The 22,083-nt window shown below is 53.6% G+C and overlaps 1 protein-coding gene across 4 annotated transcripts in view; it reads left to right on the top strand.

Moving 5' to 3' along the window:
- Positions 1–20,890, top strand: part of DNAJB5 (DnaJ heat shock protein family (Hsp40) member B5) — a 30,429-nt gene extending 9,539 nt beyond the window's left edge. For 3 of the 4 annotated variants that reach the window (XM_039544945.1, XM_039544946.1, XM_039544947.1), the window contains exons 3-4: positions 7,462–8,060; positions 18,712–20,890. In XM_039544945.1, coding sequence (XP_039400879.1) covers positions 7,462–8,060; positions 18,712–18,945 — 833 coding nt within the window. In that variant the 3' untranslated portion in view covers positions 18,946–20,890. Of the gene's footprint in view, positions 1–7,461; positions 8,061–9,130; positions 11,768–18,711 lie in introns of those variants that run through there. The other variant, XM_039544948.1, reaches the window with a different exon arrangement.
- The last annotated feature ends 1,193 nt before the right edge of the window (positions 20,891–22,083 follow it).

The raw sequence follows: 22,083 nt of genomic DNA, 5'->3' as shown, positions 1-22,083 counted from the left end.
TCAAAGATACCTTTGTGCCCTTGAGAGCAGAAAGGAATCTCTCTGCAGTTAGTGACCAAAGTCTCTGTTCTTAGCGTGATGCTGTTTGAATGATTAGTGGCAAGAGTCTATGCATCCTCTCTCTGTGGGCATGGGAGAGCTAGGCACATAGACTCATAGACTTTAAGGTCAGAAGGGACCATTATGATCATCTAGTCTGACCTCCTGCACAATGCAGGCCACAGAATCTCACCCACCCCCTCCTGTAAAAAAACCCTAACCTATGTCTGAGTTATTGAAGTCCTCAAATCGTGGTTTGAGCATCAGCAACGTGTGAAGAGAACTGAAGAGCTTCTTTGGGAAATCAAGTATCAGAGGGGTCCCAGTGTTAGTCTGGATCTGTAAAGAGAGACAGTCCTGTGGCACCTTATAGAATTTGATACCATCAGCTCAGGATTAAACAGACTGTGAATGGCTTGCCAACTACAGAACCAGTTTCTCCTCCCTTGGTGTTCACACCTCAACTGCTAGAACAGGGCCTCATCCTCCCTGATTGAACTAACCTCGTTATCTCTAGACTGATTCTTGCCTGCATATTTATACCTGCCTCTGGAAATTTCCACCACATGCGTCTGACGAAGTGAGTATTCACCCATGAAAGCTCCTGCTCCAATACGTCTGTTAGTCTATAAGGTGCCACAGGACTCTTTGTCGCTCTTTGGGAAATGGTGATAAGAAGGCGCTCTCACTGCAGCCTCCACGTGCTGCACAGAAGGTGGGGCTGTAAGAAAGACCCGCATGAGTTTTAGAAAATCTCCATCCTGGCAGTTCTCGCTCTTAAAATCACTTGCCCGTGACTGAGCCAGTTAAGTATCAGAGGGGTCGCCGTGTTAGTCTGGATCTGTAAAAGCAGCAAAGAGTCCTGTGGCACCTTATAGACTAACAGACATATTGGAGCATGAGCTTTCATGGGTGAATACCCACTTCATCGGATGCATCCAGTTAAGTATGACACTGCTGAGATGGACTGTCTGAACTGCAGCAGTCCTCTGCTGTCTAAAATCAAAATCACCTGCCTTTGGTGAAAAAACAAACCACCTGGGAGGATTCATCAGAACAAGACTTTTATTTCAGTTGGGGTGTAAGTAGGAGTGGGGGGATTTAAATTGAAAGGCAAACACAGCTGAATTGAGGGTGAGAGAGGCTCCCACGGGAGAAGGGAGCGTCCCATCACTAAGCACTGTATAAAGCTCTAGAAAAAGGACACTGGAGAAGAACCTCCCAGGGCCCCGAGGGAAGGACTGGCTGAGGTTTAATAGTCCTGACTCTCCCTTGCTTCTGTGCTGCCCTGTTTATACTCGCAAGTAAAAGCTGCAGCAGCTGTTTTTTCTAATAGACGCTCTAGAGCATGTTGGATGCTAAATGAGGCCAGAAACTGCTGACATGGCTCAGTCTGGCCAGGAAGGTGGGTCACCTCAGGGCTTTTCTGTGACCTCAACTTTCATCTCCCTGCACCCTGCTGCTTCCCCAGGTCTGTGGATATCCCAATCTTCTCCCCTGCTGCCAGGAGATGGTGGAGCTTTCTTAAACGCTGCTTGGTCCTTGAGGAAGCCCAGCTCCATGCAAACCTGGGGCTGATGTAAACCTGAACAGGGGATCTAAACTGCCGCTGAAAAAATGTGTTCGCTGCATGCGCCCTGTCTGCACTGTCTCCATTCCGAGCCTCTCCAAGCCCATTCCCGCTGGCAGGTGCCCTGCTGTGAAGGGAACGGGGTGCAAAGGCAGCCAGTCAGCATAGTCCTGCTTAGTGCTCCATCCCAGGGCATGTTCCTCGTGCCTAGGGCGCTACCACATTCATGGCCATGAAAAACACATTACTGTCTTTTGTGGGCTTTTACCCTATGCTATGCAGATTTCACGGGGGAAACCAGCGTTTCTCAAAATGGGGGTCCTGACCCAAAAGGGAGTTGCACGGGGGTCACAAGGTTATTTTAGGGGGATTGGGGTATTGCCACCCTTACTTCTGCGCTGAATTCAGAGCTGGGTGGCCGGAGAGCAGCGGCTGTTAGCTGGGCACCCAGCTCTGAAGGCAGCGTCTCCCCGCAGCAGCGCAGAAATAAGGGTGGCAATACCATACCTGCCATCCTTACTTTTGTGCTGCTGCTGGCGGAGGCTCTGCCTTCAGAGCTGGGCTCCCAACCAGCAGCCGCCGCTCTCCAGATGCCCAGCTCTGAAAGCAGCGCCGCCGCCAGCAGCAGCTCAGAAGTAAGGGTAGCAGTACCATAACCACCCCTACAATAACCTTGTGACCCCTCGCCCCACAACTCCTTTTTGGGTCAGGACCCCTACAATTACAACCCCGTGACATTTTAGATTTAAATAGCTGAAATAATGAAATTTATTATTTTTAAAATCCTCTCACCATGAAATTGACCAAACTAGACCGTGTATTTAGCAGGGCCCTACTCGTGCCAGACTGCTTCAGTGCTGGGTTAGCAGTCAGAATAAATACACAGTGCTAAGGCTGAGACTTCGCCCGTGGCCATGCCAGCAGGTGATGGGCCCTGTGGGGTCAGGAGAGGAACAGTATGGGCAGCTCTGGTCCTTCATCTCACCTTTTGGGTTCCACATTCTTTATTTTGCCATTATTCAGTGGGGTCCGCAGCGGGTTTCATTTTCTCCCATTGGACGCTGAGGCTGCCAGCGTATCCCGTGGAATCACCCTCCAGAGATCACTGCCCCCGCAGCTGCGAGGCTCAAACGCCAACTGTAACTGAGAACTTGAGTTTATTCTTGGTGTCAGCGGCTCGTTACTCTATGAACTTTCATGGTGCTGAGCTGGACAGAAAGGACTCCCCACGGCCCTGCTCGGGAGCTAAGATCTGTGCTGTAGTTTCCCTCCCCTCCCCTTTATCAATGTTTCATCTCTTTGACTATGGTCTGGATAGAATTCTTCCGCTGGCGCCACGTGGCTCCCGCACATGCACAGCTGAGTTCTGGCGGGTGATGACACAGCAGGTAATAACTGGCCTTTGAGGATTAGGAATGATAAGGCCTCAGCTCTTCTGCACCCGAGCCTTTAGGACAAGGGGTGGAAGTAGGAACGGGGATAGGCATTTTCCCATGATTTCCATCTGCTTCCTAGTTTATACTACTAGGGCCAATGGAAATGTTCTGGGCTTCACCACTGTCACATAGCATGGGCTGTGCAAACAAGCCTCTCATTGCTCTCCTCTGTTAGGAGCCTTTACTGGGTGCCAACACAGACTTCCCTGTGTGGCGGACCATGACATCCGAAGCGTGCCGCCTCTCAGTGGCTTGGGAAGGGCCAGCTTGCCCTGCAGGAGCAACTAAGTAATTGTGGCAATGTCAAAAATCAAAGCAGCCTCAGTCCAAAAGAGCCTGTTGTTAAGGGTTCTTCCGTTGCCAGCACCTCAGACCGGCGGGTGGCATCCTGGCAAAGTGTGGCCAGAAGGGGAGGCAAGAGGAAATTAATGGCTTTGTTTCTTTGAGCGTGGAGGGAAGAATCCAGAAGAAACTGACCAGCTGTTTCTGAACCAAACCAAACCATTCACAAAGCAACATGTGGACTCGGAACCCTCTTGCGGGGGGCTGCATCCTGGGGTGGGACTCAAACACTGGAAGGAGGAAGGGGGCCCCAGTCCCGAGGCGAGGCCACGCCCGGCATACCCCCTACATGCTGTTTGGGGAGCTTACGTGGGATGAGAGGAAGGTTGGTTCAGGAGGGAGGGTTCTAGCCTGGGACTGGGAGACCTGGGTCCCTGTAACGGCACCAAACGCACTAACACATCTCTCAAGGCTTCTGAAAAGGGAGGCATCCCGTGTGACCTTGGGCAAGTCTCTTAGCCTCTCTGTGCAATAGGGCTGACAGCCCTGCCCCCCTCAGTGGGTTGTGAGGTGCTCCCATACGGCAGGGATGAGGGCTAGATACCTGCCTTCTATAGACAGATGGGTCTTGTGCGGAACTCACCCATGCTGGTAACTGGACACCTCCCTTTCCAGAAGCCTTGAGAGAAGGGTTAGCGGTAGTTTGGCGCCTTTGCAGTAGCGTGCCCAGGAGGGAGGCAGACCGAGAGAGAGGCCCTGAGTCGCGGTGTGCCCCGCTGGGGGTTGCCCGTACCTTCTCGTGCGCAGAGACAGCCCCTCTCTGCTCACGTGAGCCCAGCTCGTGCCTTCTGCTCCGTTCCACAGCAGAATCAAACTGCTGATGTCTGAGTGTTGCTGTGACACAAATGCAGCATTAGCTGTTGCCAGAGGATCACGCAGATGTTCTGGTGGGGGGAGAGGGAGAGGAGGGGAGGAGAGGGGTGTCTGTCTAACCACTTGAAAGCACTGGGGGTGGACCTCCAGTTCCGTTCTTTGCCAGGTTTGGGACACTAGAGCAGCCCCAGCAGGCTAGCGCGGGTAGAAGGAGACCTGCTGTGACGCTTTTGCAGGACTGGGCAAGGGGGCTCAGACGTCACCCCACCCCTTGCCCCCACAAGGCCTTGGGCAAAAGAAAAGACTAAATGAAATTTGCTGCAGGTCGGTTTCAGTATATGTACTGGTCTTACCTGTGCTTCCAACCCTAAGTCCCCTTTGCACAGTGTTGCAGAGGCTTAAGGTGTGTGGCTGGCAGATGGGGAGCCTTTGCTTATGTGTATTGTATTCAAGCCAACAAAAGACCTCTGCATCCCAGGGCAAACTCATCTGTCAAGACCACAGAAAAGAACAGGAAGTTTGTCCGTCCTGCGTTTTCCTGGCTTGCGTCTCCTGCTGCTGGCTCTGACTAGAGGGGTTGGCACAGGATGTCAGCTTTTCAGAAATAGCACTATTTTGTAAGTGGAGAGCTGAAAATAGACACTGAGCTGGGCTTGGTTAGACCCCTTCTTGACCCCTCCAATCAGAAATATTTGACACAACATCCTGAAGCATGTGGCAATGTGAAGGGGACATTGGAAGTAGTCTACCCCCAGCCTTGCGTGACCTGCTGGGCACTTTAGTGATCCTCTTTGTATTTTTATTGCAGATACACTTTTGAGAGGGGCTGTCTGCCTGACACCCTGGCTGTGCAGGGACTTCCGGGGTTTGCTGTGGACCGATATAAACGTAGGGTGTCTGTGCAGAATCAAGTAGGAGCAGGCTGCTGGAGAGGGTGGGGCCTGAGACAAGCCATGGTTGAAGATCTTTTGCTAGTTACCAAAAGAAATAAATACCCAACTTATTTGCTGTATCTCTGGGTTCTGCTCCTGAGCGCCATTCCAGCCTGGGCTGCTCACAGTGCAGGGGAAAGTGAGTCTTTTTTAAAAACAAAAATCCATCATCTCTCCTCACACTTGTCTCCCACCAACAAGCTCTGACATTAACATCTCTGGTTGTTGAGCCTTGACTTCTTTTGCAAAGTACTTTGTGGCCCTCATGTTAGCCCTTTCATCTGAGAGCGTAGCGTGGCTCTCACTCGCCCGCCCGTTTGTGGTGGAGAGGCTCGTCAGCGTATAATGCTGACCTCCCATCAGTCCGTGTGGAAAAGCCCTGACTAAACAATTGCTGGCTGAGTTCAAAGCCTTCCATAAATTGCTAAGTGTGCTCCTGCTGGGCCATGAGTCCCTGGCGCAGTTCAGCCGCCTTGGGAGATGCAGTAGATCACAGCACGAACAGGGTGTTCAGGAGGTGATGTACTGCTGACGTACAGAGAGGACTCAGCACTGCCTTTGGCGGAACTTAGACTTCTAATTTGTGTCACTAAATTAGTCTCAAAGAGCCATCAACTGCCTAGTCCATATGGTCTTTGGACTCCAACTGTTACCATGCTGTGAAATTTAACAGATTACAGAGACTGAATTGCTTCCTGCAGTACAGCAGGAAGGAACACGGGAAGATTATGCTTAGGAGCCTGGCACGCAGGGGCGGCGAGTTATATGGGCCCATGGTGCCTGTGTTCCAGGAACATTCAGGGCCCAGGGACCCGGCTCCAACAATGTTCGGGACCGTGTCTCTCCCCCAGCCCCACCTGCTGCCACCGGTGATTTAAAAGGTTGCCTCCACGTGCTGCCCCTGCCCCAAGCACCAATTCCACAGCTCCCATTGGCTGGGAACTGGTGCCTGCGGGCAGCGGTGCGTGGAGACCCCCCGCCTAGGAGGCGCTGCCAGAGGGTTGTGCGGGTCACTTTTAGGAGACGCCTGAGGTAAGCGCTGCACCCCTCACCCTCTCCCACACCCCAATCCCCTGCCCCAGTGCAGAGCCCGCACCCAAACCCCCTCCCAGAGCCCTCGCCCCCTGCCCCAGCCCAGAGTCTGCACCCCAAACCCTCTCCCGCACCCAGACTCCCAGAGCCCTCGCCCCCTGCCCCAGCCTAGAGTCTGCACCCCAAACCCTCTCCCGCACCCAGACTCCCAGAGCCCTCGCCCCCTGCCCCAGCCTAGAGTCTGCACCCCAAAGCCCCTCCCGCACCCAGACTCCCTCCCAGAGCCCTCGCCCCCTGCCCCAGCCCGGAGTCTGCACCCCAAAACCCCTCCTGCACCCAGACTCCCTCCCAGAGCCCTCGCCCCCAGCCCCAGCCGAGACTCTGCACCCCCAAGCCCCTCGCCCAGACTCCCCCCCAGCCCCTCGCCCCTGCCCCAGCCCATCCCAGAGCCCTCGCCCCCTGCCCCAGCCCGGAGTCTGCACCCCAAAACCCCTCCTGCACCTAGACTCCCTCCCAGAGCCTTAGGCAGGTGCAGGGCGGGGGCAGGCGGGACTTGGACCTGTTCTGGGCACCAACAAAAATTATACAAACCTCCCGCCCCTGCTTGCATCTGTCTCTAGAAATGGAGCCTCCCAGAACTCTCAGTCATAAATACGACTTTTTCCCTTGTGTTATCCCCTGGCAAATACTGGTTCCAGTACTAGAAAAAAAGAAAATACAATCAAGTGTTTGTGGGAGACAGGCTAAGAATTTGGATGCTCATCGGCTTGGAGGTGGTGATAGAAGTCTGGCTGGCTTCTTACTCTCCTTAGTAACACAGGATTTCTATAAACTTGCCTGTTTCATGCCCATTTAACATGAGCCCCAGTTACAAAGTGTCTACTGCAAACTTGAGCTCCAGCAAAGGGTTGAGAACAGAATTGCATCTCGACTCTCCGGACCCTGTAGGTTAGTTGTGGTGCTCACCTTCCAGCCAGGGAAGATAAGATTGCTCAGTTGTATTCCTGCTAGCTAGTTTCTCCAGGGGAAAAGGGATGCAGATTGTGGCCAGGTTGGGAGTGAAGGAGGGATGTGTGGGATCCTACTGCCCAAAGAGAGGTAGAAAGCAGCTTGCAACACCAAGACTGAATTCCACCTTTGGTTCTCATGCTGCGTATTAGAAAAAAACAATAAAAGTCTAGTCAGGGTGACCCAGCCGTCACTCTGTCTGCATTCCCTGTGCTTCAGGCAGGACCAGGAGGGAACAGCCTTCTTCCGGGGATTATGTTAACATTGTCTTTTCCTTGCTGTGTTCTAGGGCTCAAAACTGGAGGCGGTTCCTCTGGCGGCTCCGGCAACACTTTCCACTACACCTTCCACGGAGACCCACACGCTACCTTTGCTTCTTTCTTCGGTGGCTCCAATCCCTTCGACATCTTCTTTGCCAGCAGTCGCTCCCGGGCGTTCAATGGGTTCGATCAGGAAGATATGGATATCGATGACGACGATGACCCTTTCAACGCCTTTGGACGGTTCGGCTTCAACGGCATCAATGGAGTCCATCGACGGCACCCGGAGTCTCTCCACACACGAAGGAAGGTCCAGGACCCACCCATCATCCACGAGCTCAGGGTCTCCCTGGAAGAAATCTACCACGGCTCTACCAAAAGGATGAAAATCACCCGCCGGCGGCTGAACCCTGACGGGCGAACCACAAGGACCGAGGATAAGATATTGAACATTGTCATTAAAAGGGGGTGGAAAGAAGGAACCAAAATCACCTTTCCCAAAGAAGGAGATGCCACGCCAGACAACATCCCTGCTGACATCGTCTTCATTCTCAAGGACAAGCCTCACACGCATTTCAAGCGAGACGGCACAAACGTGGTCTACACGGCTATGATCAGTCTTAAAGAGGTGGGTCAGTGGGAGCTCCCCGCCGCTGTGGTCCTCGGAGATGAGTTTGCTAGTTTGAACAGAACAGATGAGAAGGGTGATTAACTTGCACGGGATTAGAAGGGCACATAGGGTGTAATACGCCAAAGCAAGAGAGATCTAGAGTGGAGTGTTCTCCCTTTGCTTTATAGACCAACATCCGTTCCTGTTTGCAGGAATTACACAACCTCAGTACTTCAGGCCCAACTGATACTGTTTTAACTGCTCTAATTACCCTTCCCCCCGGCTTGTGTGCCAAGCTTGACCTTTAGTATGGGGTGTTGGTGTCTGGAAAAGAGCTCAGACTCGAACCCCATAGGGCAAAGGAGAAATTAGTCCGGTGGCTTTTGCCTGGCCAGCCCCATTTGTTGGTGTTGTCCCAAACACCACAGCTTGTCAGCCTTTGCCATCAGTGTTCTGCACTTAAAGCCCAGGCTGACTGCGGCTGGGGAGGTGGGTTGGTCCCAGTGAGGTTGCAGGTTTGTTGGCGTGGCTGCATGGGGGCAGTCCTCACTATGCCTTGCTTGAGCCTGTGCTAGCCGTACTCTTCTCTCCTCTCCCTCCCGGGCTGTGTGTGCCGCGTTATTTATTTATTCGAGCGGCACATGATGGTAGTTTTGTGCTTTGTAGAACAAGTCAGTCATGGTCTCTGGCCCATGGAGTTTGCAAGGAACTTTAGAGGGGGCTCGATGAGTCAGAGCAACAAGCAGTGTACGGCAGGAGTAGAAAGGAAGACAAGGATCACCCACATTCATGAGATGCATGTTTGATGGTACTGCTGTCTAACTTCTTTTTAATAAGTCCCAGCTGGCAGGTACATTTAAAATTTAAATTGCTGGCAGCTGCAATTTACCATTCACTTCAGATTGTAGAAATTGTCTGTCTTTTCATGTAGATCTTGGTGGGCGGATTTTTTTAAAGACCGATTTAGTCCATGTACGCAAATGCATTTTATAGAAGAAATCTCAGCGGATCAGATCGTGGGTACAGACGTCTCAGTGTGTGCCCTTGAATCAGGATACTAATCAGGATGGTTCCTCTTCCTCTAACAGCTTGAGGGAACTTCCCCATGGGCTCTGTAACCAGATGGAAGCATAGGACTCCCAGGGTGCGACTTCCCCTCATGCATGTGAATGAAGTGCCACTTCACAGCCCACTGTGACCATTCAGAGCTGGGTGTTTTAGGGGACACTCTTCTAAAGGCATGTTGGAGACACTGGAGTCAAGGTGACTTACGTTGACACTGGAAACCGAAGTTTACTCTTGAAGTGCGCGGCTCTGTTTTCTGCAGCCAGCAATACCTGGGAGAGGCAGCTCCTGTTTATGGAGTCATACCTGCCATATCTCAGATGCTTCCTCAGTGCCTTCCTCACAGCTATGCCTGTCGCACCAGACCTAAGTGGGTCCTTCTGACATCAGTTTCTTGTTCCTCAAGCATCTGTCAGCTTCGTGTTTCCTGCTGAGGGCATGTGGGGGGTGGAACCATCAATACTCAAGGCAGAGAATCTGCCCCTGTTCCGCTCCCTTTACCTGAGCGCTGAAAATCACCCAAGAGTCCTCGCGCGTAGAGAGGGCGTAGCTAGTTGCTATGCCTCCCTCCTTGACGCCCTGCTGCAGAAGGAAGGAGGGGTGGGGAGGTGGAGTGAGGCTGGAGCATCATGATCTCCAGGTATCCCTAGTTTCTAACCTGCTCTAATCAGAGCTGGGGCGGGGAATCAGGGAGCCGTAACTAATTGTTGCTTCTCAGTATCTTGTGGGTTGCCCTGGGTGGTTGCGTGGGAGGTGGGATCCATCCTGTGTTGGGAGCAACTGTGGCAGACTCCTGTCGTCCCTGGGCTCCTGCAGCCCATCGGGAAACCTCCCTATTCTTCCCCTTTGTGACAGGGCTGGTTCAAGCCCTTTAGTTTAAAACTGGCAGAGAGCCACGTTCTCAATTCTTCATCAGATACGCCCCTCCCCAGTACCCTGGCCCTCCCAGGCCTCAGGTCAGACATGAGCAGCTGGCCCATCAGATTTTGACAACTATCTTCTGTAGCTATCAGGTGATAAAACCAGTGGCCAAACCGGGGGGGGTGGAGAAGGGAGACACTTCCCCTGGTCTCTGAGTCCAGGTACCATTGAACTCTGTGTTCATCGTTCCAGTCACTCGCAAGCCAGCACTGGGCGCTCGCTGCCACCTGGCACGGCCCAGCAGGAGCAGCCCAGCGGGAGACACATCTGAGAGGGCTTCCCCAGAGACGTGGGCGGCAGAAAACTGTCCGTTCTTAAAATTACATGAGCGGCTCAGTGGGAGGCAGAGAGAGGATGAAGCTAACTTCACGAGTCTGAGTTAAACCAGCCCCACCAGAAACTTAACGTTTACACTCGGAAGCAACCTCCCTGTGAATGCTTCAGCTTAGATCCTAGTTTTAGTGACGTCTGCCATTCACAGACGTTAGTGGCTTCCCTGTTTGTTTTGAGGCCTTGTCCTGTCCCCATTGAAGTCAATGGCAAAACTCCTCATTGGCTGTACTGGGAGCAGAATAAGGCCCATAGTTAAAGTAGGTAAATCCCTACATTTTCAGCTTGGCACAGCATTCAGCCATAAAACTTCCTCGGATTTAATCCAGGAGGCCAAATGTCACATGGGGCCCCCTCTTTAATGTGGAGGTGTAGACTGGAGGTTGCAGTGCAGTCTGGGGGCTTGGATTAAGGTGGAGCATTGTATGCTGGGACTCGCGTTAGTGGGCTGCACAAACATAATAAAAGTAAACTGTTCTCATATATCGAATTATATGCAAATGTGGTGTCCCCTGTGCTCCTGGCAAGTTGCCAGTGCGGTCCCTATCCTTTCAGAGTGATGGGCACTGGTTATTATGGAGCATGATATCAGTTGTCTGTCTATCATCTCAGTGAAGGCAGCGTGGGGATTGGTCATTCCACTACAGCGTATCCAGTCGAGGGGATTATTTTCCACAGTTAGTGTCGCTAATTCTTGTCTGGTTTCACTGGTGTTAAAGGGCTAAGTAGGGGTGGGAACCATCTGTACTAAGGAAATGTTAAAAATCCACTGTAGTGTCTGCTGCCTTCTTTCTTGCATTTTTGAATGCTTTGCAGTGTAACAAGCCTGTCGGTTTACACTGTCAGAGTCTCATGCTCTAGCACAGTGCTGCAGTGCCATGTGTGAGCTACAAACACAGGAGAGGCTGGCTGGCTGCCTGCTTTTCAATCACATCCCTTGGAATGAAACACAAATATTCCAGGAGCACTTCTCCTGGCCCATTGAGCTCTCTGAAAGCTGATTCTAAAATACGTAAATTTGGGGCCAAATTCAAACTCCGTCCTTTGAAATCATTGGATGTGAATGGCAGATGACGCTAAAGTTTTTTAATTTTGATACGTGATTTCTCCAGTCAGTTTCAAACTTGATGAGGAAACAGTTTAAGATATTGAGGAGGGGAGGGATTGTTTTTTTAAACAGTCTCATAGATGCCATAGTGAAATCAGTGCATCAGTTTTCCTCTGTTGGCTTTCCCGTCTGCGTAAAATCTAATCTTAAAATGAGTTGATTGTGGTATGGGTTTCTCTGCGTGGCCTCGAATCCTCGGCCAACTTGTGTGCTTTGCCATCCATCACATTTTCCGTGTAATGGTTTTCTGACTCTGCCCCCTGTTGCTGTATCTTCTAAAAAGCAAAGAGTTTATATTTCATTTCACTTCTATTTATATTTCTTTCCATATATATGACCCTTAAGTGTTACTTGAAACAGAAATTTTAGACAAACTTTAACTTTTTAAAATTTCACTTGACCTCTTTGCAAACAACTGTTAGATCTGTGCAGGCTCCACTTGGTGAAGCTGATGCATGAGCTCAGGTGAGGAAGGAGGAGTTTGTTGAAACTGCTAATAACCAATTTGTTGAAAACACCCAATGGCCTGATTTTCAGAGGGTGATGAGCACCCAGCTCCTGCTGAAGCTAACGGGAGCTCCAGGTGCTCTGCACCTCTGCAATTCGGGGCAAGGTGGTGAGGACTTCGGGGTGGGATTGTCAGGAAGGGACCAGAGTGCACCAGCTGCATGCAGAAGGTGGGGAAGAGTGAGCAAAACTAACCTGGTCCCCTCAGCCTGGAGAAGGGAGCCAATCTCCACCTGGAATGCAGCGAGTTCTGAACCCTGGAAGGTCACCGTTCATCATCACAAGTGCTGACAGCTGCTGAACTGCAGCATTGGGAATGGGATTCTAGACACAGCCCGGCTTCCCCATCCTTACTACAGACTGTCTGCTTTTCATTGCTCTCGGTGACTGAGCCTGCAGCGCTGGGGCTGGGCAGGATTGGGTTCAGAGCATGGGCTGGTTTGGTTCTTTCTCCGCCTAAAGGCGGCCCAGATTATCATGTGTAAACCAGAAAAGTAAGGCTGCTAGGGCCGCTTTAGAGGTCTCCAAGTAACACTGCTTGGCAAAGCACCTGGAGACCCTTTGGCTGCCTTGTCAGCACTGACGCTCCTAGTCTCGGGTGGATGTATCCATTTTACGGGTGGTTTGATTGACGTGTTTGTGGTGTCGGGCAGAGCCAGGAATAGAGCCCAGCGTCTCTCATTTCCATTCTATCTCCAGCCACTGGAGAGCCCGCCCTCCGCAGCCTGACTGCTCACATTCTCGGCCCGCTTCCAAAGGAGCGAAAATGGTCCAGTGAATGTGAGCTGCCTCTGGCATCAGAGCTCTTGTTTTCTTCTGTCCCCTAAAGGGAGCCAGAGTGGGCCCTTGCCATGCGGCTGGAGCTGCAGTCCCCTGGGTGGAGAAGCAAAGGGCACTTGGCTAATGACGAGGGGGGGATTGCAGCCTCCTTGGCTAGCAGGAAAGGACATCTGAATGGGGGCTACAGAGTCTTCCTTTTGCCTTGCCCTGTACTGTGATGTCTGAAATTGGCATGAGATTTTCCCGAAGAAAGGGGTAAGGGAGGAGAGGCCATGTTGTCTGCCTTAGACACAGCAAATCTATTTGCTGCTTTTGCTCTGGAGGGTAGGAGTGGGCACTTATCTGCCCTGAAAGCCAGCGGGCAGGGCCAGCAAATCTTGGAGGCCTCGCACAACTGCGCCTGTTAGAGCCTGGGTTCAGCATAGGTGTCTGCTCTGAGCCCTGCTCCCAGGGGCTGGAGGGAGAGGAGCGGGGGAGGGATAGCTCAGTGGTTTGAGCATTGGCCTGCTAAACCCAGGGTTGTGAGTTCAATCCTTGAGGGGGCCACTTAGGGATCTGGGGCAAAAATCAGTACTTGGGTCAGCTAGTGAAGGCAGGGGGCTGGACTCAATGACCTTTCAAGGTCCCTTCCAGTTCTAGGAGATAGGTATATCTCCAATTTTTTTTTTTAACCTCCCCTGTGAGCCACACACGTACTCCAGCTTTATTAAGTTCTTCATCCCCCAGCAGCGTTGGCGCTTCTCGGAGCGTCGCTTCACGTCCCATTTGCTAACGGTGACTTTTTTCCCTCGATAAAAGTCCCTCCCCACGTGTGCAGTGGAGCTGCCGGGGTTATTTAAGGACACAAGGAGTTTCACGCTGCATTGCCAAGCTCTGTGGCCTGTTACTGCAGGCTGCCATGCAGCGCCACCCCCGCACTCACGGGCCATTCTGCAGGATGCAGGGCTTGGATTTAGTGCTGACATCCCAGGAGGGCTTTCTCCTTGCCTCCTCAGACGTGCAGCGGGAGGGCTACAGCTCGGTGCTCTGGCATTTACTGGTCGCACTGCTGGGTGGCTTGTTCCTCGGTGGAGCCTCTGCATAGTTGCCTGATCCCAGGGAAGCTGCACAAGCCCAGCGCTCGTTCTGCAGATGGAGAAGTGCCTGTCGGAGCAGAGGCCCAGCACTGACCTGCAGTCCTTCCTGTCACCCTGCCATTGTGGGAGCCAGACCCCACCGGCTCAAAGCCAATAGGGTCAGCTTTCAGGCCACACAACCCGAGGCTGGGACTGGGACGCGCAGCCAGCAAATGCCAGCCCTGGCAGCTTGGCTTGCAGCGTACCCACACGTTAGTGGCTCCCATGTTCGGCCATACAAAGCCGCCCGTGTGCAGCAGCTCGAAGGGGAGTGCTGCCCGGATTGAACCTGGGAATGTGTGCCAGCTTCCTTCCCTCCTCGACTCCCTGGGCACCTGCTGGGCCGCGGGCAGAGGAGTTGTTGGTTACAGAGTAGCAATAAGCTAGTTCACGGGGAGCAGGATCGGTCCATCCCCGCGTGTGGTTTACACATGGTTTGGGCTGGGGGGGACCGAGGGAGGAGCTTAGCCAGCTCAGCTGCAGGGAGGCGGGCGCTCTTCCTCTGGGCACAGCTGGGGTGGGGTTAGTCATTGCTGGGCTGGGGGGGACCGGGGGAGGAGCTTAGCCAGCTCAGCTGCAGGGAGGCGGGCGCTCTTCCTCTGGGCACAGCCGGGGTGGGGTTAGTCATTGCTGGGCTGGGGGGGACTGGGGGAGGAGCTTAGCCAGCTCAGCTGCAGGGAGGCGGGCGCTCTTCCTCTGGGCACAGCCGGGGTGGGGTTAGTCATTGCTGGGCTGGGGACCGGGAGGAGCTTAGCCAGCTCAGCTGCTTAGTCATTGCTGGGCTGGGGGACTGGGGAGGAGCTTAGCCAGCTCAGCTGCAGGGAGGCGGGCGCTCTTCCTCTGGGCACAGCTGGGGTGGGGTTAGTCATTGCTGGGCTGGGGCGGACTGGGGGAGGAGCTTAGCCAGCTCAGCTGCAGGGAGGCGGGCGCTCTTCCTCTGGGCACAGCCGGGGTGGGGTTAGTCATTGCTGGGCTGGAGGGGACCGGGGGAGGAGCTTAGCCAGCTCAGCTGCAGGGAAGCGGGCGCTCCTTCCTCTGGGCACAGCTGGGGTGGGGTTAGTCATTGCTGGGCTGGCTCTACAGTTTGGCCTCTGAGCAGCCCTGGCTGCAAGTGCTGCAGAGACGGATGCTCAAGGGCTTGTGGGGCAGAGAGAAAATGTCCTGTGTGACTCTCGAGTGCCTATCCCAGCAGCCAGGAGCAGTGTGGATCCCAGCCTCTTCCAGTGAATGCAAGACTTGAGTGGCATCCTGGGGATCCTCTCCCCACACCCCCAAAATAAGCACCATCAGCCAAAGGGTTTCCTACAACCTGTCACACTGCACCCCCCTTCCCCAGGGGCTGGCTGCCGGTTTCCTCACTGGTGCCTGCAGCCCAGTGCCACAGTCACTGAGAGCAAAGCCCTGAAATTGAACCCGGAAGAGCCCAGCCCCTGCGCCTGTCAGCTTTGCACAGGCCCTCTTGAGTCGGTGAGGCCCCAGCTTGGGGGAGATGAAGCCCAGGTCCAGCTACATGCGTCCCCTTTACTAAAGAGGCAAAACTTGTTAAGATTCGCACCCAAATAGAAAGTGGCAAAGCCACTACCACCCTGCTACAAGGAGAAGCCAGGCAGGGGAACTTGTAATGCTCCAGACAGGGCACTTCCTCTAGGTTCTCTGACCACAACGTCTGTCCTTAGCCCCTCTGTGGCGCTTGAGCCATGCTGGGAGCCAGCCCCGTGTAGCCTACAGGAGAGCGGGCTCTATGGGGAGCAGAGAGGAACCTTTAGAGACTCATCCCGCAAAGCCCAGCAGGGGAGCTGTGTGTAGAGCTCCAGCCGCAGGCTGTTGGAAGCAGTGGGTACAAGTAGCCAGGGCAGAGGTGCGTTGATGCAGTTCTAAGTAAGCTCCCTGCCCACGTCCGTCAGTGGATCTCCCTGCTGCAGGGAGAACTTTCGAGAGCTTTAACTTCCAGGAAGCGTCTGTGCTGCGAGCACCACGTGGGCAGCTGAGGAATGCCTGGCTCTTGCTTTCTTGGCCTTTTGGAGGCTGTTGGCAGAGGTGCCAGGGCCCATGTGCTATAGATAAATCCAGCGCGCTGGGCAGAGATGCTGAGCTCTGGGAAGGGCGACAGCTGGCGAGCAGCAGAAACGTTCAGTTACTTCATCAGGGATTGAACAACAAGGCCACAGTCTAAATTTAGCTTGCGGCCTACCTCCCCCAGGCTCCTGGGCAGTCAGCGAAGGGTAGAGGGTGTCCCGTTGGGAACTCTCAGAAGGAAGAGGTGCTGCAGTTCAACCCCACTAGAGCGCTTTAGCAGCCGCTCGTCCGACTGCGTGGGGTGGGGGGGTGTCGGACTGGAGCCCTGTCCAGAGAATGATATTCGGGAAAACATGCCTCCTAGTGAGAGACTAAAGAAGCTGGATCTGTTTAGTTCAGCTGGGAGGAGGCTAAGAGGCGACTTGACCACAGTCTATAGGCACTTAGGTGGGATGAGATTTCTGGTGGCAGACGGCTCTTGAATCTCGCAGCCAAAAGCAGAACAGGACCTACAGCTAGACAAGTTCAGAGGAGAAATAAGGCCCCGTTTGTTAACAGTGAGGGGAAATACCCATTGGAACAACTCGCCTCGTGGATTCTCCGTCAGGCGGAATCGCTAGCTGGAGGCGGGATGAGACAGGCTGTATCTCAGCCAGCAGGGGAGAGCTTGATTTAGAGATTACTGGCTGGTGCTGTGCAAGAGGTCAGACCAGGTGAATGATAATGGTCCCTCCTGGCCTTAAAAGCTAGGGAAGTACAGAGGTGGCCACTCCAGTCCAGATCCCCACACGCTCCTCAGCGCTCTTCTCGCCTGTGGTGCGAGTGATCTGTGCTGGGAGTCTGGCGTGCCCTGCACGGGGGTGCACTCTGCTGCTGGAGGTGTCTGCTTGGGACCCACATGGAATCATGGATTTGAGATTGCCAGGCCCAGCATGTAGGGGTTTATTGATGCAGTTTAGCATTCCTTGGGCTGACTGACCGACACTACCTGGCTGTAGGCAGCAATATTGTAGGCAGGTTCAGGGCAAGCTCCTTGCATGCACAGCTCTGTCAATGTGCCTTTATCCTGGCCTGCAGCACCCCTGCCATTCCAGCGCCAAGTGTCAGGGCTGCGTCTGCCCAGTGGGACCTGTGCCTGCACACCAAGGCTGTTGCCTTTTATAGTTTGTTGGATGTCAGGCTGCATGTAATGAGGTTCCTAAAAAAAGACACGGGGTCTTGATTTCATCAAAACCCAGCTTATGAGTGACTGGCTGTTTCTGTGCGTTTGCAGTTACCGTGCACATCCCCTGCCCAGTTTCCTGTCTGCGAGAGCTGGGTGCATGCAGACTCCTTGGTTATGTTACGTGAGGCATAGATCTGAATGTACTTTCTGTGAGCTTTTCCATCTGCAATGTTCTTCCATTCTCCAAGCCAGATGGCTGCTGTTAGAAACACTCTAGGTTTTGGCTGATTTAGTCAGGACTAGCTGAAACCAAGCCACATACTGGCTAACAGTACCGGGTCCTGCTTACTAAATTACCCCTGTGCAGTAATTAAAAGCTCCCGGTTGGTGATTCAGTTGTCGGGTTTGAGAATCACGGTGTGGGCAATGCACAGGCTGGCGGCGAGGCCAAGCCTGGAATTCACTGGATCCCGGTGAGCTGCGAAGTGCTTTGTAAAGCACCCCTTGGGAATGGCCAGCGCCTCAGGCATTGTCTGCCGTGGGCTGGGGTAGCAGGCGTCGAGGAGACCTCCCCACAGCTCACTTGCTCAGAGCTCTTCCTACAGGTCTGCTTGGGCCTGATTTTTATGCCTGAACTGGACCTGAGCCCAAGAGTTGTTTTCTGACCAGACGTTCCCCTCCCCCCGAACCCGCGTCAGCACTGATGCTTCGTGCCCCTGGGAACCAGGCAGTGCCTCAGTCCTGCCAGCCGCTGCCCCCTGCTGCGCTGCGTGTGTGCTGCGGCTCCTCGGCACGCTCACGGTGCAGCAAGTGGCAGGAGTGTGGCATGCAGCCACTGCCATGTCAGCCCCCTGGGCAGGAGGAGAGTCGACCCAAGCCTGAGACAGTCGGGACGTTTTCCAACCAGACTTGAACCCGACACTTGTAGTCTGGTCCTGTCGGGATCGGGTCTGGTGGCAGCATTCTAGCTTGTGTTGCTGTACAAATGGGGAACTGCGAACATGCACTGATTCGCCATTACTAGGAAGAGTCGGGGGGGGGGGGGGGATTATATATATTAATGAGCCGCTTCCAAACTTATGATTTGTACTGCACAAAATGTGGTCAGGGCTGTGTAGCCAGAGTCCCTGCCACGCTCTGCAGCAGCAGGGCACCTCACCAGTCTGTTGTCCTGCTGGGGAGACAGTGACTCTGACTTCCTCCTCTTCGGGGTCTCTGCTTCTCTTGGTTCAGACAAATGTGGGGTAAGAGGAGAAATGCAGCCTGTCCTGAGTGCCCTGCACACTGGGTAGAGTTCTAGAGAAACCTGCCCACTTCTGAAGGCGAGTGGAGTGAAGAGTGGTGCCACCATGAAACCACCACCGGGGTTGAGCCCACATGCCATGTGCTTTTCTGGGTTGTTCTCAGTAGAGCACCCAGGATGTGTACATGGGGGAGACTCCTGTATGTCCCCCAGATGATAATGGCGTCGCTGCTGCATTGCTAATAGACGTGACCTGGGTAACAGTGACAGACCAGAGGCTGGTGTCATGTCTGCTGGGTGAGGGAGCAGAAGTGCTGAGGCCAGTAGTGGGTTCCCGCCTTGGCTGCTCTACGCACATGGGCTTTTTCTAGAGACCCCAAGTTGCAGCCGGTCTCACTGTTTGCTCTTCTTCCTTGCAGGCCTTGTGCGGCTGTACCGTGAACATTCCCACTCTCGACGGGAGGGTGATCCCTCTGCCCTGCAACGACATCATCAAGCCTGGCACCGTGAAGAGACTGCGAGGGGAAGGGCTGCCCTTCCCAAAGGTCCCCACCCAACGGGGAGACTTGATTGTCGAGTTCAAAGTCCGCTTCCCAGACAAAATAGCTCCGCAGACGAGACAGATCCTCAAACAGCACCTGCCGTGCTCCTAGAGCCCCTGGGACGTTCTGCAAGCAGCAATACTCCTAACACACGTGCCACAGCATCTGAGCCGCACAAAGCGGAGGTGCCCGATCACACTCAAATGCAAAAAACCCCACGCTCCTTTCCACACGGTCCTGTTAGCCCCAGCCCTATTGCTAGCCTGCCCTTTGTCGGCCTCTGCTATACACTAGCAGTGTGGGATTCAGCAACTCAAACTCCTGGCTAACTTCTGCTGGCTCTCTGGGCTGGGGCCTTTCCAAAGGTCTAGCTTTTCTGCCTGGCACAAGCAGGTGGGCCTGGGCTGTGGCCCAGGGAGTTTTATCAGTTGATGGTTTTCACATCGCACGCTTTGAAGTCAACTTCCTGGCTAGAGGATGAATTTGTCTCCCGGAAAGCGTAGAGATTTCCGTGTACATAGGACTTGGAAGGGTTAGCGTTAGCTTCACCTTTCTGAAGCTCGCTGCTATTGGGTTCCATTAGTACCAGGAATCTAAACAAATTCCATGAGCCTGCACGGCAAAGGCACGGCTCGTATACACCAGGGCCACCGTAGCGGAACTGTTTCTTAGGCGGAACCACGGTACCTGGGGTCCATTCTGCTGTGCCAGGATTACAACGGATTATCCTCCGTGCTGATTGCAAACACTGAGCTGCAAGGCTCCTGGTCTCAGACCCTTCACCCCTCCTGCACCCTTCTTAAAACTTAAGCGTCCCGGCTTTATCGGTTCAGAGCATGTAAGACAGGTGGGGATGGAGTTGGGCCAGTGTCCTATCGGGGTGTTGCTGTGCATGCTGGCATGCCAAAAATGTACGGTGGTAGAAGGGAAGGGCAGGAGGCCCAGGATGCGAGCTTTCTTGTTCAGGTGTGTTGAGTTTGCATTGCTGCTTTTATCTATAACCCCATAAGGGTTTTTTCTGGAGTGGTTCATCCCAGCTCTTTTGGGGATCAATTCAGCCATATGAACATCGTGTCTGTGAGAATGTAATCCGTGCGTAGCAGGAGTCTAGGTGTAAAAGCAGAGCCAAGTGTGAGTGGAGCTGAGGTTTGTTTTGCTGGCGTTTGAGTTACGCTGTAGGGATTTAGCAGCAGGAAGAATGCGCATGTAGATATTTTCCTGCAGAGCAGATGGAATTCAGGATGCGTTTCGGGGAGGAGCAGGAGGGAATCTGCTTGGGTGGCTTTGTTTTTAAATGCTGTATTTTTTTAAACTTGGATTTCCAGTGGGAGAATTTTTATATTTCTTACGTCAGCCTATCTTGCCAATCTCTCTGGGGCTGGGTTCTTCGTACAATGAGGCATATTTAACCTGCCTTTGGGACGGTTCAGAAGCTGATCCTCCAAAGAAGCACAGGGTTTCTAGTCAAACAGACACAGTGCAAGCAGATGGCCATTGCCCTGGGAGTCCTCTGGACTTGAAATGAGAGGTTTTCTCTGGGCTCCTTCCCTGTGTCTAGGCCTCTGACGAGCCAGGCCTTGTCAGAGCACCTTTGGAATCTTGCATCGGTAAGTTGGAGCTGGCTTGAAGCTAACTTGGTTTTAACTGAGGTATTCTGGAGTGTCCATTGATACTCTGCTGTGGGATGTACACCCCAGTCCGCTATGTACAGCTGTACAGTATGTAACGTGTAGGGGGAAGGGAATCCAGGGCAAAGACGGCGTTCTGGAGAGGGGGAAACTGTCACGCAGCGCTTAATTTATAAACCCGTTCGAATGGTTCCGATGATGCCTTGTCCCTCCGGTGTTACGTGTTCGGTTATAAAAACAGAAACGCTGTTCAGATAGCCCTGCCGGGGGGAGAGGAGCCTGGAGCAGCACTCCAGGCTGGGAGCTGCTTTGTTTTTCTCAGTTTCAATGAGATCCTGAATGTTTTATAGTGGGGGTTGTTTTTTTGTAAATTTTTTTTTTTTTTTGTAATGTCAGTATTGAGAAAAATAAAGTATTTTAAAAATAAACCTGCTTGTTGTGTGCTGGCCTTGTCAGTGCTGGGGCAGGGCAGGGGTTCCCTCGGCCTGGCGCTCTCGACACACACACAAGCTCTCTGCGGCCTCACATCCCCGCTGAGCCCTGGGTTCTGCCAGAGACAGCTCCCTGCGGCACTGCCCCTCCCAGGGCAGTAAACCAGCCCCTGGAGCTCTGCTTACGACGGGGGATTTTCTCCTCTGACTGACACGGGCTCAGTCTCTCGTCTGGTCCTTCCGTCGCTTCAGGCCGTTGCTCCTTGTCCTGGTCCCTTCTCTCTGAAGCTCTGCCGGTGCTTTCGGCAGCTTGCTAGACTCCCGTCTACAGCACCTGGCTCCAAGTGCAGTGGGAAGTGGAGTTTTCAGAGACCTCTAAAAGCTGGTTTCCTGCGTGGACAGTGGGGATCTCTCAGCCCTTTTCACAGGAGTAAGTTTGCCCCATCCCCCTCACCCGCTAGCGATGCGGGGCTTTCCCACGAGGGCTGTGTGTGCACCAGGCATTGGAGAGGAAGGGGTGCAGCCCTGTAAAACACGCTGACCTGCAACCCAGTGTTCCAAAACCCGCCACTTTCAACCTTCGCCCTGAATATCAGCCTTGACTGGAGCCAAAACACAGGCCCAGTTCTTCAGCCTCTGCAGCGCTGCTGTCGCTGGCGCCCCGTTCCTCCGGAGCCCCCGTCAAATGGTCGGACTAGATAGTCACAATGGTCCCCTCTGGCCTGGGAATCCGTGACATCACTCTGCCTGCACGGATGTCTCGTCTCTGGAAAAGGCCAGAGTCCAGGAGCATGGAAATCCGCCACTGGCCCTGTGGGGGAGGGGAAAGACTTGGGGCGGATTGGTGTGTGCAGATGTCCAAAGGGTGAAAGCAGGGGCTTCCCCTAGGATTGTCCCCATCCCAAACCCAGCAGGGCAGCCAGATTTCACAGGCACCATCCCCTGTCCCTGCTGAGCCGAGTAGGGTCGGAGGTCTTGTAACAAACTAACCTACCGTAGAGACTTCTGCTAGCCCAGCGGGTTTGCAGGGTGGATCGGGGGTGCTGGTATTTGGGCAATCCTCGGGTCTTGCCGTGGTCATGTGACAGACCCAGACACTCATCCACTGCCCCTGGACACAGGAAACTGCCCCAAGCTAAAACAGTCTCCCCCCCGCCCCCCCTTTTCTTCATGCACCTGTCCCACCACCC

The sequence above is a fragment of the Mauremys reevesii genome, linkage group 6 (assembly GCF_016161935.1).
Source record: "Mauremys reevesii isolate NIE-2019 linkage group 6, ASM1616193v1, whole genome shotgun sequence".
Taxonomy (NCBI): Eukaryota; Metazoa; Chordata; order Testudines; family Geoemydidae; genus Mauremys; species Mauremys reevesii.
Note: the sequence above shows the minus strand (reverse complement) of the source record. Positions and strands in the feature narration are given on the sequence as shown.